The 15,928-nt window shown below is 36.9% G+C and overlaps 1 protein-coding gene across 6 annotated transcripts in view; it reads right to left on the reverse strand.

Annotated features, from left to right (window-relative positions):
• Positions 1–15,928, reverse strand: part of Ankrd17 (ankyrin repeat domain 17) — a 134,576-nt gene that overhangs the window by 86,859 nt on the left and 31,789 nt on the right. The window contains exon 1 of one of the 6 annotated variants that reach the window (XM_050150167.1): positions 5,852–5,997. The exons of the other annotated variants lie outside the window; for them this stretch is intronic. Within the exon in view, the coding sequence (XP_050006124.1) occupies positions 5,852–5,854 (3 nt within the window). The 5' untranslated portion in view covers positions 5,855–5,997. Of the gene's footprint in view, positions 1–5,851; positions 5,998–15,928 lie in introns of those variants that run through there. 6 annotated transcript variants of the gene reach the window in all.

Consider the following 15,928-nt stretch of genomic DNA (forward strand, 5'->3'; position numbering starts at 1 on the left):
CAACTGAGAGCCCTGCAAAGAATTCTTTTGGATAAATATAACTTCAGAGATGAGACCTATTGAGAATTTATTTCAAAATAGGAAATACAGAATGCTGTGCGGTTAGGCCAGACAGGAAGCTCAGACTATAAGGATAGCCATTTTTTAAATGGGACTCTCTGGAATCCAATATTCTGCACTCCTCTTGCCACTGCACTGACCAATCATTGGTGTTTTTGCTCTTCTGTGCACTATCCTGCTATCTACCACGGCAAACACCTGGACCTGAAACCAAACTTACGTTGTGACTAAAAGGGCCACTTAAAACTTTCCTTCCTTTGGTTTGGTTTTGTGGGTCTTGTATATCCCAGGTTGGTCTAGACCTCTATCTGGCTAAGGATGATGATGATCCTGCCTCTAGCTGCTCTGCATTGTTGCCATACCCAGCTACAAATGTCCTATAGAACAACAAATGATTCTGTATATCCTCTACAACAATAAGATCTCTGCAATGAAAACTCAAGTCACACTTAATCCCCCTGGATGGTTTTTTGTATTTTTATGAATCTTACTTTTAGTATCAGTATTTGATTCTTATAATCAGCTTGATAATTTCAATGGAAAAATGATGAATTTATATAACTAAAACCTCTAACAACTATTTATATAAAATCTATAAAACATAAAGGCACCATTTATTTGAAGCTGTGATCATGAACTGTATTCCCTAAGTTCACACTCCCTATTTAGTGGTATTCAAACGACAGGGTAAATAAACATAATTTAAAACAACATGTTTCCAAATATTGATAGAATATATAATTAAGAAAACGTCCTTTGCAAATAAAAGATGCTGAAAATCTGCGTGAAATGGTAGATATAAAATTTAAGGAAGGAATGTGAATCCATAATAATGTCATCACAATGGCTGATTGCTAAGGACAACACACAATGCCCTGAAACATAGTGTTTGACCACTGAGCTAGACCATAAACCCCTGAATAAATTCATGTTTTATACTAACTGCTTCTGTCTCAAATCCAGAAAAATAAAGGATTATTTGCACTTCCCCGTTCCCTCAACACAATAAAGCAGACTTACTGCAAATAAAAGTTTATAATTATACATGGCCCCAAACTATGAGTAAGACTTCAGTAAAATATTACAATTGTTAATCAAGTTAATTATTTTTAAGCTAATATAACAAAAGATTTTTTTCTTATTCTACAAAGACAAAATTAGCAACAAAACACCTAAAGTCTATAAATTCAATGGGCCAAGAATATATCACTCAGCCTGCAGAAGCCTGACAATCTGAATTCAACCCCAGAACCCACATAAAGGTAAGAGAAAACTACTCCATAAAGTTGTCTTCTGACTTCCACATACATGACGGAACACTACCGTCCCATACACATCACACCCATGAGAGTGAACAGAGACACAGACAGCATGCCATCCAGAGGAAGACCCAGAAACTCAGGGTCTCATAAACCACGGCTGCAGAAGCCAAGGGTACACACAACAAGCACCTGAGAATATGGGGAATGCCTGGGGGTACCTGTCGCCTCAAGATCAATTTCAACACGTATCATCCTGGTTACTCTGGGAAAGTTGCTATGAGGCATGACCACTAACGAGCCAGAACTTCTGCCCAACTCTCAACCTTCCCAAACTGTGAACACAGACAAGGGAAGAGACTGAACTCAAGTATATGCTGTAAAAAACAAGACTGGAGCAGTTCCCATCACTGATGTAAGATTAAGGGCTACTACAAAGTTCTGGGAAGGGAAGGTTCACACAGCAGTCTGTCACTGTGAAAAAACAAATTTGTCTGAGACATAGAAATAGCTCACCCTTACATCTCAAACACTTCGGGATATGTATGTATGTATGTCTATGTGGATTGGATTTCTGAAAGCAGTTGTGGATTCATGGTCCCTGTGTATAATGTGAGTCTTGATATTCAGAGAACTTGTTAACACCATTACTCTCAGCCCAAATGTATCTCATAAAAAAAAAAAAAAAAAAAAAAAAAGCCCTGAGAAACAGTGAGATAGCTAGCTACAGATGTGGCTGACAAATTAAAAACACAGACAGCTCTTCAGAGGACCCAGGGTGGCTCCCCACACCACACATCAGCAGTTCACAACTCCAGAAAATCTAGAATGCCTTTGGCTTCCATAGGCACCCACACTTACACACACACCCATACCCCCCCCACACACAATTTTTTTAAAAGAAGTTTCAAAAAAATTAGAAGTTAATGATTAGTATGACTCATGGTATTGAGATAGAAGTTAGCAAAATAAAAGTGAACATGTCTGAAATAAATTTAGATTTCAAAAGTAAGAGTGAAAATTACTACGTTAGTCCTATATTTTTACATTCAAAACTACGTTATATGTTAGACATTTACTAAAATCTACTATGTAAGAATATACTATGGAACAGGGACAGAACACAGCCTTTTAAACAGAACACAAAACAAGACTTATTATTAAACAAACATTCCTTCAAGTTAGAAGAGTGCAATCGTGCAAACATTTCTAGAATTTCTGATTTAAAAGAATATAAGTCATGATCAAAGCAAAACAGTATCATAAGCTTATATTCTAGAGAAAAAGTACTGTATTTTGCAACAAGGACTAACTCAATTTAATGCTGACATAAGAAATGGAATAATGAGAAGGAAAAAGAAAACAAGAATCAAAATGAGAAGAAAAAAATTATACTCAGTAAAAGAGAAAAGTAATAAAATGTTTTTACCATAACCTTAAAGACAACCTTCCTCACCCCAACCCCCACTCAACTGGGGCAATATTAGGAAGTTTTTAAAGAAATAATGAAGTAAAAACTCAGTTATATGTTTCTGTTGAAAGAGACAGATAATTAATACTTAAAGTCACAAAGGAGTTGGAGAGAATTGTTCAGCAGTTAAGACTACATATTGCTCTTCCAGAGGAATAGAATTCAGATCCCAACTTCCACACTGGGTGGTTTACTACTGCCTGTAACTGCAGGTCTAAGGAATCCAATGCCTCTGCCAGCACCTGCATCCATGCACACATGCATACAAAGACATGTGCATGTGCACACACACACATACACACTTTAAAATAATTAAAAATGTTTAAAGAAAATGAGCTGAAAATAGAGCAACCGCAATCTAAGGTTACTAGTATCATTAAGAAAATAGAATAAGGCCAAAAACAATAAATACAAAGAATATTTTGCAATTCTGGGTGAGAGAGGGCACATCCAGAGTGGTTCAGTCATAAACATACAACAAACCCACCAAAAGTATGCTCACCTTTAAAAATAAAAATCAACCTAAGTGAGAAAATTTCCATATACCTGTCTAAGAAAATGATGAATATGCAATGACAAGAGGAGTCAGAAATAAAATTAAAATAAAGCAAAATAAGTGGTAGAAAAACAGAGTTTTTAAAATTAAAGAAAAAAATCTGACCATACATTAGGAAAAAAAGAAAAAGAAACAACAGATTTCTGATGTGGGAGTGTCATACATCAATCTGTTGATTTCATTGGTTAATCAATAAAGAAACTGCTTGGCCCTGATAGGTTAGAACATGGGTGGGTGGAGTAAACAGAACAGAATGCTAGGAGGAAGAGGAAGTGAGCTCAGACTCCATGCTCCCTTCTCAGAGCCAGAAGCGATGAAGCAAGCCGCCAGGTCAGACATGCTGAATCTTTCCTGGTAAGCGCACCTAGTGGTGCTACACAGATTATTAGAAATGGGCTAAATTAATACGTGAGAATTTGCCTAGAAGAGGCTAGATATAATGGGTCAGGCAGTGTTTAAAAGAATACAGTTTCCATGTTGTTATTTCGGGGCTTAAGCTAGCCAGGCGGCCAGGAGCCGGGCTGTGGGAAGAGGCCCGCAGCTCCTACTACAGATTTCAAAGGGATGATTTTGTAATTTATGTATAGGAGGTAATGTTCTTGGTGCAGAAAAAAAAATGGGGTATTAAATATTCATAGTATGATATCCTACTTGAAATTTTAAAAAAGAAAAAGTCCACTAATTAACATTAGAGGGAATAAAAATCTAAGAAAGGATATTATTTCCTACAGGATTTGACCATATTTTTTTCCTTAAAGAAAATATTAGAGAGGGGATCCCAGGTGTCCACAGGGATGCCCCAGCTAGGTCCTTGGGCAGCAGAGGAGAGGGTGGGTGCCTGAACTGTCCTTGCCCCACTATCACACTGATGATTATCATAGAATCTTTGTCCAGCGTCAGCTGGAGATAGAGACAGAGACCCACATCAGAGCAATGAACTGAGCTCCTGGATGTAGTGTGGAGGGCCTTGGACTTCCCACAGAACAGGGTTCCCAGTCCTCTCTCAAGCAGGAAGGGGAAGGAAGGAGGATGAGTGGGGAGTGAAAGGGAAATGGGTAGAGGGGAGGAAGTGGAAATTTTTGAATGGAAAAATAAAAAAAATTAAAAAAGGAAAAAAGAAAACATTAGAGCTCTAAATGTCAGATTTAAAATTTTTAAATTACAAATCAAGATGTATTATTGATATTATTACTATAAAACAGGATGAAGAAATTGGGAAGGCTTCAAAGAAATGGATGGTATTCAAGAAAAAGTTGCTACTAAAAGAGCAGAGCATTATCATATTTAAAAAACAGGGCATTTTATTTACAAAAGGAGAAAATACTTGAGAAAACTGCCAAGCTCCTATAAACAAGCCTAGACAAGAAGCACACACACAACAGTAAACATAACACACCTAACTCTAAATAAAACAAACAGATTGGCAGTGGTAAAAGAGAAAGGGAGATTTAAATTCCACAGCAGTGTTGACTTTGTTTTCTTCATGTGCTGACTGCTTCTTCCTGTATTTGCATTCTTCAGGTCCTAGCTTGGCTTACATTTTCTCAAATCACACTAACAAGAGGTGCTCTCCTCTGCTCTCTACCATACCATCCAACCTATCGCTTCCTGCCGAGCCGGGAATCACCACCTTCTCACCTATTTGCTTACTGTCTCTCTTCTCCAGAGGACAGGAGCCTTCTGTAGACCACAGAAATAACCAACACTGTGGTGGTGACTGCACTACCGCTAACTTATTGCACAGTTCCTGGCACTATCTAAATAGTTCCTTGAAGGAATATTTAATATAAAGTATGATCAACAGCTATAAACATATAATGCATCACATTAAATATTATAATTGAAAATGGATCATCTCAACAAAACTGTATGGTTAAATTAAATATCTACTGCTGGGCAGGGCAGGGCAGTACATCTTTAATCCCAGAGACTGGTGCCCAGACTACATAATGAGACCGTCTCAAAAAGTAAATGAAATACACACAGCCATAAAAAGTACCCGTTGAGTCAGAAAAGTAACTTGCTTTTTTTATAATAAAAATCTAGAATATACATAACCTTAAAAATGAAAAACATTTACTTTTAATCAAGAATAAGACACTCAAATCAGAAAGAACAGCGGAGCTCTGAAGACCTACCCAATAGTTAGACCAGAAAACATAACAAAATACTGTTAAGCATAACTACCAAAAAATAAATAATTTACAGAAGACATAATTATTCTTCCAGAATTTAATAGAATCAGCAAAAACTAAATAAATGGTAATTATTAAAAAAATAATGGTAAAATTAAAAAAATAATAGCCTTCCTACACAATAGCAATAGTTTATTAGAAAATACTTTTGTTAATGCTATTCACAGTAACAACAAAGCTAAAGATACTCAGGAAAATACCTAACCAAAAAAAAGTGTGTAAGACCTATGAAAATTAATTTTTTTAAAAAAAATCTATAAAACTGTACTGTAGAACATAAAAGAACACCTAAAGAAATGGAGAAGCATACCATGGTCCTGGGTGGGAAGACTCAATAGTGTAAAGATGTCAATTCTCCCCAAATTAATCTGTAAATTCAATGCACTTCCAATCAAAATCCCAAAGGGATTTTTAATGGAACTTGACATGTTGACTCTAAAGTTCATCTGGAAGAGAAAATACACAAAAATTGCCAAAAAAATTTTTGGAAAAAGACAATGGGGAGGGGTGCCCTATCAGCTGTCAAATATAATATAAAATTAAAATAATCAAAACTGTATAATACTGAATCCAGAGCACATGTATTTGGGACTTAAAATATGAACAAGGTGATTTTTATGTTAGTGGGAGAAAAGAACGTATCACTCAGTGATTATACTGTGAGAAATATTATGAAGCTTGAAAAATTAACTAGGTCCTTAAAATGATTATTAAAAGAAAATTCAGATGAATTAAAATCTATTAGAAACATAAATAAAACTGCATTGTAGAAGAAAATATAAGAAACAAGTGCTCTGATCTTGCTAAAAAGAAGACTCTTTGAGAAAGACACATGAGAAGACCAATAAGGTTCTGACAGCATAAAAAATAAATATAAAAATGCCACAAAATAAGAAATGTGATAGGGTAGGTAAAAATACCACAAATTATAATAAACAAGTTAGTAAGAGAATTATAAAGAAATTTTAAAATTTTTTACTGAAGATAAAATGGACAAAATTTTATGGATAATTTTCAACAGAAATATAAAATTCCAGGAACTTTACTAGGAACCAATTTAATACAAATACAAATAAGGTATATTTTATATTCAATGGCAAACAATATCTAAAAGTTGGGGTACATGATAGAACATAAAAATTCAACAACTGGAACTTTTTTCTTCGTAGTAATTTTATCTACAATAATATTGGATACATATGTGTGTACATGGTTGTTCATTGCAACATTGATCATACAGAAACAAAAGGATAAAAATTACCTTCAAATACATCAATACAATAGTGGTTAAATAAATTAAAAATGAAATAAGAGGTGCTATGGATGTAGCTCTGAGGTAGGATACTTACCCAGCAGACTCAAGGCTCATCCCTCCAACCCTCAAAAGCAACAATGTATCAGCTACCACTTCATCCCTTTGGCCTGCAATAGTTATCTTCATAAACTAAATGGTAATGGCACCTTCCAATTTTATTGTCCTCCTACCACTTGAACATAATAGAAACCCTATTTCCTTGCATCAGACTAGAGCCTTAACGTTAAGCATTATATAAAGGAAATTCTGCCTTTTAGTTATCCATATTCTTCTGTACAGCTTACCTTAAAAACTTAACTGTTAAGAGAGCACTTACTGCTCTTCCAGAGTCCCCCAAGAGCAGTTCCCAGAACCCAGGTGGTTTTATGTTTAATTCCAATTCCAAGGGATCTATCTAATGCCCTTTTCTGGCCTCCCCGGACAATGCATGTGTAAGATTTAGGCATAACACTATTGCACGTGAAACAAATAAATAAAACATTTAAACAAACAAAAGTGACCGTGTAGTTTTCTATTGCTTGGTTTCAGCAAGTAAGGAAGAAAAACCCAACCTCTCTAGAGTTTGGGCACTAGAGAGTCACATATGCCTGTAGTCCTAGCACTCAGGAATTGTTGGTTTCAGGCCTGGTTGGGCTACTCGGAGACATCTCACCACCACTCCAACCTGATGGCTCCCAATGAAGAACTATCTAACCATTCCTATCTATTTTAACAAAAATACCAATCAATAGCTAAGTGTGACAACTTAAATTACTTGAAACATGTAACACTAACTTTTAACTTCCTGGTACATATCATTCAATTACAAGCATGTGACTTTGGTTTGCTTGCTTTTGTGCTTTGGATAGTGTCTCAGTCCAGGCTGGACTTGGATTTAGTACTAATGGCCTTGAACTCCTGATCCTTCAACCACCTTCCAAGTGCTGGAATTACAGATGTGCAATTCCACACAAAGCTTCCTCATTAATAATATTATTTTGAGAAAGAGTCTCTCTACGAAGTTCTGGTTGCTCCAGAGCTCACTAAGTACACCATGCACAAAGATCCTCCTACCTCTACCTCCCAAGGGCTAGGATTAAAAGCATGTACCACCACACCCAGCCTCCTAATTTTTTTTTTTTTTTTTGATTTTCGAGACAGGGTTTCTCTGTAGCTTTTTGGTTCCTGTCCTGGAACTAGCTCTTCTAGACCAGGCTGGCTTTGAACTCACAGAGATCCGCCTGCCTCTGCCTCCTGAGTGCTGGGATTAAAGGCCTGCGCCACCACCGCCCGGCTCCTAATTAATTTTAAATGAAGTGCTGGCATCAAATCAAGTACTGTTAAGACTCCGATCAAGCAATGCTATTCTCATGGTGGTTAAAAAAAATTAAGCATTATATTCTCTATTCATATTATTACTCCCTCTCTATTCAATAATTTTGTAAAAAAAAAAGTGCCTGTTATATTTTTCTCAATTTTTTTTCATTACTGACCTGTAGGTATTCTGAATAAATCCTGTATCCGACATATGGTTTATCATGTATTTCTTAACTGGTGGTTTCTCTTTTAGGTATTTCCTCAGAACAGGTTTTTAATTATAAGTCCAAATTCCTCATTTTCTTTTATTTGAACAGTGTCCTATGTAAAATATACTTACTAAACCAAGGTCATAAAGATTTTCTCCGACACTTTTTCTAGAATGTGTAATGTCCTGGCTTTTACAATTACAATTAACTGGGTGAGTTTTTGCATGTATGAGATTTGAATATCTTTCCTTTCTCTAAAAACAAAGATATATGACCATTTTGGCACTGCTGATTAAGGAAACTGCTTACTGAATCACCTTAGCACTCAACAATAGGTTGATCTCTAGAATTCCAAACTAATTAAAACTGCCCGTTTCTTCTTTTATCAATAACAAAACAAACCATAATTTCTCTAATAGATTTTTCAGGGTATTGATTCCTGAGTGAGATTTGATGTTAGTGGTTCTCCTAGAATTTGCTCATTTCACCAAATTTATTTATTAACCTCATGGGCAAAAACCATAACAGTCCCTTGCAACTCAGGATCTCACACATTAGGAAAATACTCTATCACTAAGATATACCTTTTCATAATCACACTTGTTTATTTGTGCATGTAGGCATGTATGAGCCAAAACATATGTGTGGAGGTCAGAGGAAAACTTCCAGTTGGTTCTTCCCTTCTACAATATGGGCCCTGGAAATCAAACTTCAAAATTTCAAGCCATCAGGCTTGGCAGCAAACACTTTAATCTACTGAGACTTCTCATTGGCCCTGTTCTTAGCTTTTTAATAGATATGGACAGGTTTCCTCATAACATACTCTTTTTCACAACCAGCAGACTGTATGTATCCTTTCAATCTCTCTCCTCTCATTTCATTTTTAATCATTCCTTCTAAGAGCCAACTAATCATAGATTCTGCTTTTATCTTCACCATTTCCTTTATTCGTGGCTTTTTAAAAATTTGCGCTCTTTTTCTGGTCTCTGTCTATGTCTACCTACTTGTCTGTCTGTCTGTCTGTCTGCCCATCTTTCTCTGGTTTCTAAATGCAGAACTTTTAGATTACTGATATGTCCTCTTTGGGATCAAGGCCACTTCACAAAAAACACCATCCACCTCTCAAATTTCCCTGTGGGCCAGCCCCTCCAAATAATTTCAACTAGCTTCCATTCCTTGTCCAGCTTATGTAAACATGTCCTCTATACCATGTTCTTCTTTGTGTTTGTTAAACTCCACAACAGGAAAACTTCATCAATAAACACATGTCTTAACAATGACCTAGTTCACAAGCAACTTTCGAGTATGTCTCTCTCTCTAATTTCTCAGCTGAGCTCCAGCTCTGTATTAACAAATTGCTAGATTATCTTCTTCTGGATATACTACTAAACAACCAAACATAACCCAAGCTGCCATCGTCCTGCATCTCAAGAATACTACAAGTATTCAATAAAAGAACCACACATGATTTCTCACCGTGCAAACCCAACACTCAGGAGGCTCACAATTTCTAGGGCCGTCTGGACTGGAAAGGAAATTTAAAACCAGCCTAAGAAATTCTCAAAACAAATGCAAAAGCTGTTCAAAGCACTAATTTCCTGACTCATGAGATGATACATCGAAGATGGTACTTGCTGTCAAGACCAACAATTAGAGTTCCATCCCCAGGACCCTCATGGTGGAACGAGAGTCAATTCCCTCAAGTTGTCCTCTGAGCTCCATATGTGCACAATGCACACCCCATCATGCCCAGAAAGCAAATATTTAATGTACTTCAGTAATTATTCCCCAAAACCAAAGGTATTAATAATAACTAGCATTTTGCCTTGCCCTTTAAGTTGTTCTGTACGAATCTAAAAATATGTAAAATATAGTACTTAATGCCACGCTGAAAAATATACATTATACGTACTTGAGCGTTCTATTCAATTCCAAAGTATTAAAACTAAGAAGCAAATAGCCACTTTTATAGTAAGACATTTCAATATTACAATGGCATGAAATTAAACACAATTAAAACAAGAAATCCTAAATTTAAAATAAGCTACACTTTTTTATCCAGATTAGTTTTGAAAACTGTGTGCACACAGATCCAAGTATCAAAAATACCGAAACAGGAAGCAGTGTTCCTCATCACCAGAAGAGTGACAACTAACCACGTTTGCTTTGTTTAGAGAAGATACCCTTGTCCAAAAATAATACACGTGGTTTATGAAAAAGTCAAAAAAAGCAGAAAAAAATTAAGGAACTAAATTGAACAAAATTAGTAAAAAATTTATTTCTAAGATAGGTATGGTATCACTTGCCACTAATTCCAGCCTGCAGAGGCGGGAAGATCTGTTAAATTCAAAGTCAGCCTGGACTACACTGGGAGTTTCAGGTCAGCCAAGGCTACACAATGAGACCCTGTCTCAAAAAACAACAGCGGCAACAACAATAAAAATAATTTCTGAAAATATAGTGATCATCAACCTATTACTATCACTGTAAACCTTTTAAATATTAAATTTTAAGTTATACAGTGACTTCACTATAGTGGTAAGAAAAAGAGGAAAATGGAAAGCCCCAATATCTTACAGTTATAAAAATATGATTTGTGGCTGGATATGCAGCATTATACTTATTTCACTGTAGCTAGAAGTCTTGGAAACTGTCAGGTGAGCTACAAGGTAATTCAGAGGTGGAGAGACACGGCATTACAAGCACTTGCTGCACTGCCATAGCACGTTTCCTGTGGGACAATGGTTTGTGCCCGTGCTTTAATAAAATGCTGATTGGCCAGTAGCCAGGCAGGAAGTATAGGTGGGACAACCAGGCAGGAAGTAGAGGCAGGGTGACAAGAACAGGGGAATTCTGGTAATAGGAAAGCTCAGTCTGCAGTCAAGACCCAGGCTCAGAGGAAGCAAGATGTAACTGCCTTGCTAAAAAAGGTACCAAGCCATGTGGCTAACACTGACAGAAATTATGGGCTAATATAAGTTATACGAGTTAGTAAGAAGCCTGAGGCACTAGGCCAATCAATTTATAATTAATGTAGACTTCTGTGTGATTCTTTGGGACTTAAGGACTGTGGAGACCAGGCTGGACAGAAAAACTCAGGAAATGATGCCTAACACGTGGACAACGGCATCCACATAAAATCTGAGAGAGCTTGGGAAGTAATCCTAGAAATAAAATAAGAGTTAAGAATGGCTTATTAATAGCAGCACTTTCTTGAGTGGTCTTTGCTTGCTAGAGGCAAGCATTCTCATATAAGAGCGGCTTCCTGACTATGCTTTAGCTGCAAAATTTTGCAGCTTTTAAAAGAGGTCCTGCCACAAAACACTTAAATGGTGTTGATGAAAAGCTGATTGCAAGCTTTTTGGTGGTGGCAGGGACCTTGAAATGTTATAGAGTTGTAACAATAAACATGGCTAATCCTAATAATCCTAGCCATATCTCTTAGCAAACTAAAGACTCACATGGTCAGAAAGAGAGAGATACAGTAAAGACAGATTCAAAGACAACCTCTAAAAGATTTACAGTGTGCTTAAAATGTAGGCTTGTGAGAAAAAAAAAGTCCTTAAAAATGAAAGAGTAGTTGGGTATGGTGGCTGTACACACCTTTAACCCCAACATTTGGGAGACAGGCAAAAAGATCTCTGTGAGTTCAAGGTGTGTACTTGGGTAGCAGAAGCAGGCAGATCCCTGTGGGTTCAAGGACAACCTGGTCAACATAGCTAAATCCAGGATAGCTAAAGATACACAAAGAAATTGTCTCAAAAGGCCAAAAATTCAAAGTAAAAATAAAAGAAATAGAATTTAAAATAAAAGCATGTAAAGATGGAAAATACAGAGAGTCTGGATACTCTATAATGTTGTCTTTGAATTGCTCAACAGCTGAGGAAGGAGCAACAGGTGCTAAAAGACATTAGAATAGAAATGCTGTTGACTAATAAAACAAATATTTTGTAAATGTCTTGACTTCAAAATTGAAGTAAAAAGATATGTTACTTTGGAGAAGAGGTTTTGCTTTTGTGTCCACAGGAAATGAGAGGCTATGGATTTATTCTGGGTTAAGAAAAATCAGGTTTGACCAAGGAAGACCCCCTGAGAAATCTCTAATAGAAGCATATAGCCCAGGTATCTGAGTTTAACATCCAGAACAGTTCAAGACTGCTGTGTGAGATGATCAAGCCTCACAAAATACTCCAGTCACAACTTGATTATAATTCTAAATTTTCTTTAGGTCCCCATAAGGTTATCAGTGCCCCCAATCAGCCTGAAAAAATACACCCACATTCCCCCCCCCCCAAAAAATGGACTCTAGATATGTTCCTTTGTTTAGACTGTTGGTTAAAGTTGTTATGGATAATGATCAGGAAAAAAAGCAGCAAAGGATATTAGATTCAGAGTTCTTGTTTAAAAAAGGAAGGGGAGAGGGAAGTGCTGTTTGACAATGGTTTGTAACCCTGTCAATAGTATTTTAATAAAACACTGATCACCCAGTAGCCAAGTAGGAAGTAGAGGCAGGGCTACAAGAACAGGGGAATTCTGGGAATAATCTGCAGTCAAGACCCAGCCTCAGAGGAAGCAAGATGTGACTGCCTCCCTGAAAAAGGTACCAAGCCATGTGGCTAACACAGACAGAAATTATTGGCTATATGTTATAAGATTTAATAAAAAGCCTGAGGTACTAGGCCAATCAGTTTATAATTAATGTGTAGACCTCTGTGTGATTCTTTGGGTCTTAACAACTGTGGGAACCAGACAGGAGAGAAACCTCAGTCAACACATGTTCAGTCCCCAGAACCCACACACCACCTCATAGCAGTCTGAAACCCCAGTTCCTGGAGATTCAATGCCCTCTTTTGGTCTCTGTGAACACTACACTTACATACAGGAGGCAAAATATAAATAAATCAAAAGAAGCAACTAACATTAAAAGCAGTGACAAAAGATTTTGAATGAGATTGTTGCATAAAACCTGACACTAATTCTTAACATCTTTATAAAACAGACATTTAAGTAGTTCTTTTGGGTTCTAAAATGCATATTTTAAATAATGAATATGGGGGCTTCAATGTTCAGTACTTTCCTCAAGAACCACTTCATATGACTAAACTATTAATAGCTTTCTATAACTAAATGGTTTTTGATATTCATTGGCCATTTTTTTGGGCATAATTTAATGAAAGGCTTTCAGATTAGTAACATAAGCCCTGAAAATTGTAACTGGGGGAAAAGGGCTGAAGTGTGCTATAATATAAGATTTCACTATGCAGCTTCGGCTGGCCTGGAACGCGCTCCCTACGTAGATACCAAACTAGCTTCTGCCTCTCACTGCTTCCAAGTGCTGAGATTATAGGTATGAGCCATCATCCCGAAAATAAAATATAGGTATGAGCCACCATGTTTGGCTTTGGGAAGTGTACCATACTTTGCATGCAAAGTATCAGTAACAAGTTTGTTTTTATTTACTTTGAAAAAGTGTGCGTATATGAAAGCTGGCCATACATAGTACATATGTAGTTTAAATGAAAACTACATTTGTAAGTGGTGGTTCCTATCTTCCAGCTTTTTCAGTTCCAGATATCAAACTCATGTCTCCAAGCTGAGTGTCTTTACCTGCTGAAGCAACTAGGTCTTTATCTATCTGTTACTTTCATTGGTTAATAAAGAAACTGCCTTGGCCCTTTTGATAGGACAGAAAATTAGGTAGGCAGAGTAGACAGAACAGAATGCTGGGACGAAGGGAAGTGAGCCAGATGCCATAGCTCTCCCCTCCAGGACAGACATGATGAAGCTCCAGCCCAAGATGGGCAGAGGCAAGAATCCTTCCCAGTAAGCCACCACCTCGTGGTGCTACACAGATTATTAGAAATGGGTTAAGTAAGTTATGAGGGTTAGCCAAGAAGAGGCTAGATATAATGGGCCAGGCAGTGTTTAAAAGAATACAGTTTCCGTGTTGTTATTTCGGGTGTAAAGCTAACTGTGTGGGAGCCAGTTGGGACGAAAAGCAGGCCTGCCCACCTCATTATTACAGTATTTATTATATACAGTAATTCTTAATTTAAAATATTTTTCCTTATTAAAATCATGAAAATTCATACTTAAAAAATTCTTCTCCAAGTGGTGGTGCTGTAGTTTCTCCAGTGAAGCTGACTTACTATGGACACTAACAAACAAATAGCAGCAGGTACAAAGTCTGAGTCCCTGAGTGTTTACATTAAAGCTCGCCTTCATCCTAAAAAGAGGCCTAGTTTTTTCAATTGTTCTAAACAAATGTAACATCAGGATAGCTCAAATACAAAGATTAATAATGATCACTTGCATTATCAAAAGAATCCTCTAAGGCCGGGCGGTGGTGGCGCACGCCTTTAATCCCAGCACTCGGGAGGCAGAGGCAGGCGGATCTCTGTGAGTTCGAGACCAGCCTGGTCTACAGAGCTAGTTCCAGGACAGGCTCCAAAGCCACAGAGAAACCCTGTCTCGAAAAAAAAAAATCCTCTAAGGTGACACAAATATGTTCAGCTTAATATGAACATGGGTATTAACAAAGAAATACTTCCTGTTGTTGGGGCAGCTTATTATCGTACTGATTTCTATTTCTACCAGAGTAACTCACATTTCAGCATCACACGTAAAATGCAAATTAACTTTAAGTACCACGATTTATTTCTTACATGTAAAACACATGAAAACATAAATACATTCAATTCAAAGAGATTTACAACATTTTTCATTTACCCAATGTTCTGTTTGTCTATAGCTATTCAAAAACAAATACATACTAAGTTCTACCCTTTAAACAATTTCCTGCCAACTACACTAAACTAACTCTGAAAAAAATTAGACATCTTAGGTGGGCACAGCTCTCAGCTACTCCAAGTCCTGTGGTAGAAAATAGAAAAGCAACTTATTATGTTATCAGAGCACAGTTTATATTCCTAATCACAAGCTTGAATACTGTTTACATTACAGAAATCAAGACACTAAGATTTGGGTATAGAGACAGGACACAGATGTACAAAGTCTTACAGAAACACAACTGTTTGTAAGCTAATTACAAAATGCATTTTAAAAAAGCAACAAAAAGGGAGTTTGAACAGTTATCCTGCATAGGTGAACAATGCTACCCCCAGAAGACAAGTTTTATCAAACGACAATCTTAGAGTCAAACATGAGATACCTCCCTGCATATTATTGGTCAGAGACGCCAGCTGTTCCCAAAACAACACAGAGGAACTGGCTAACTTGGTCCCATCCCCCCCCCCTCCTTTCAAAATATCAATTTTAGGGACTTTCCCCAGACTCTTTAAAATTGCAGTTTCTTGTTCCTGGAATTCACCGTGATCATCTCAACATTCAAGTATCAATTTAATCTGCTGCTAAGTCCCCATGAACAACTCCTCCCCTTTGTTCAGTTCGCTCAAGCATTAGGTCTACAGCAGTAATTCACTGAACAGTAAATTATACTGATACTATCAATATATTTATTAGTTGGTATTCACTATCTACCTGTATATTGTCAATCTTGCCAAACAAAAAAGAAATTTCATGAAAACAGGATTTCGTCTGACTTCTT

Source organism: Alexandromys fortis, unplaced genomic scaffold (genome assembly GCF_014885135.2).
Source record: "Alexandromys fortis isolate MF-2015 unplaced genomic scaffold, M_Fortis_MF-2015_v1.1 scaffold_0, whole genome shotgun sequence".
NCBI classification, from domain to species: Eukaryota; Metazoa; Chordata; class Mammalia; order Rodentia; family Cricetidae; genus Alexandromys; species Alexandromys fortis.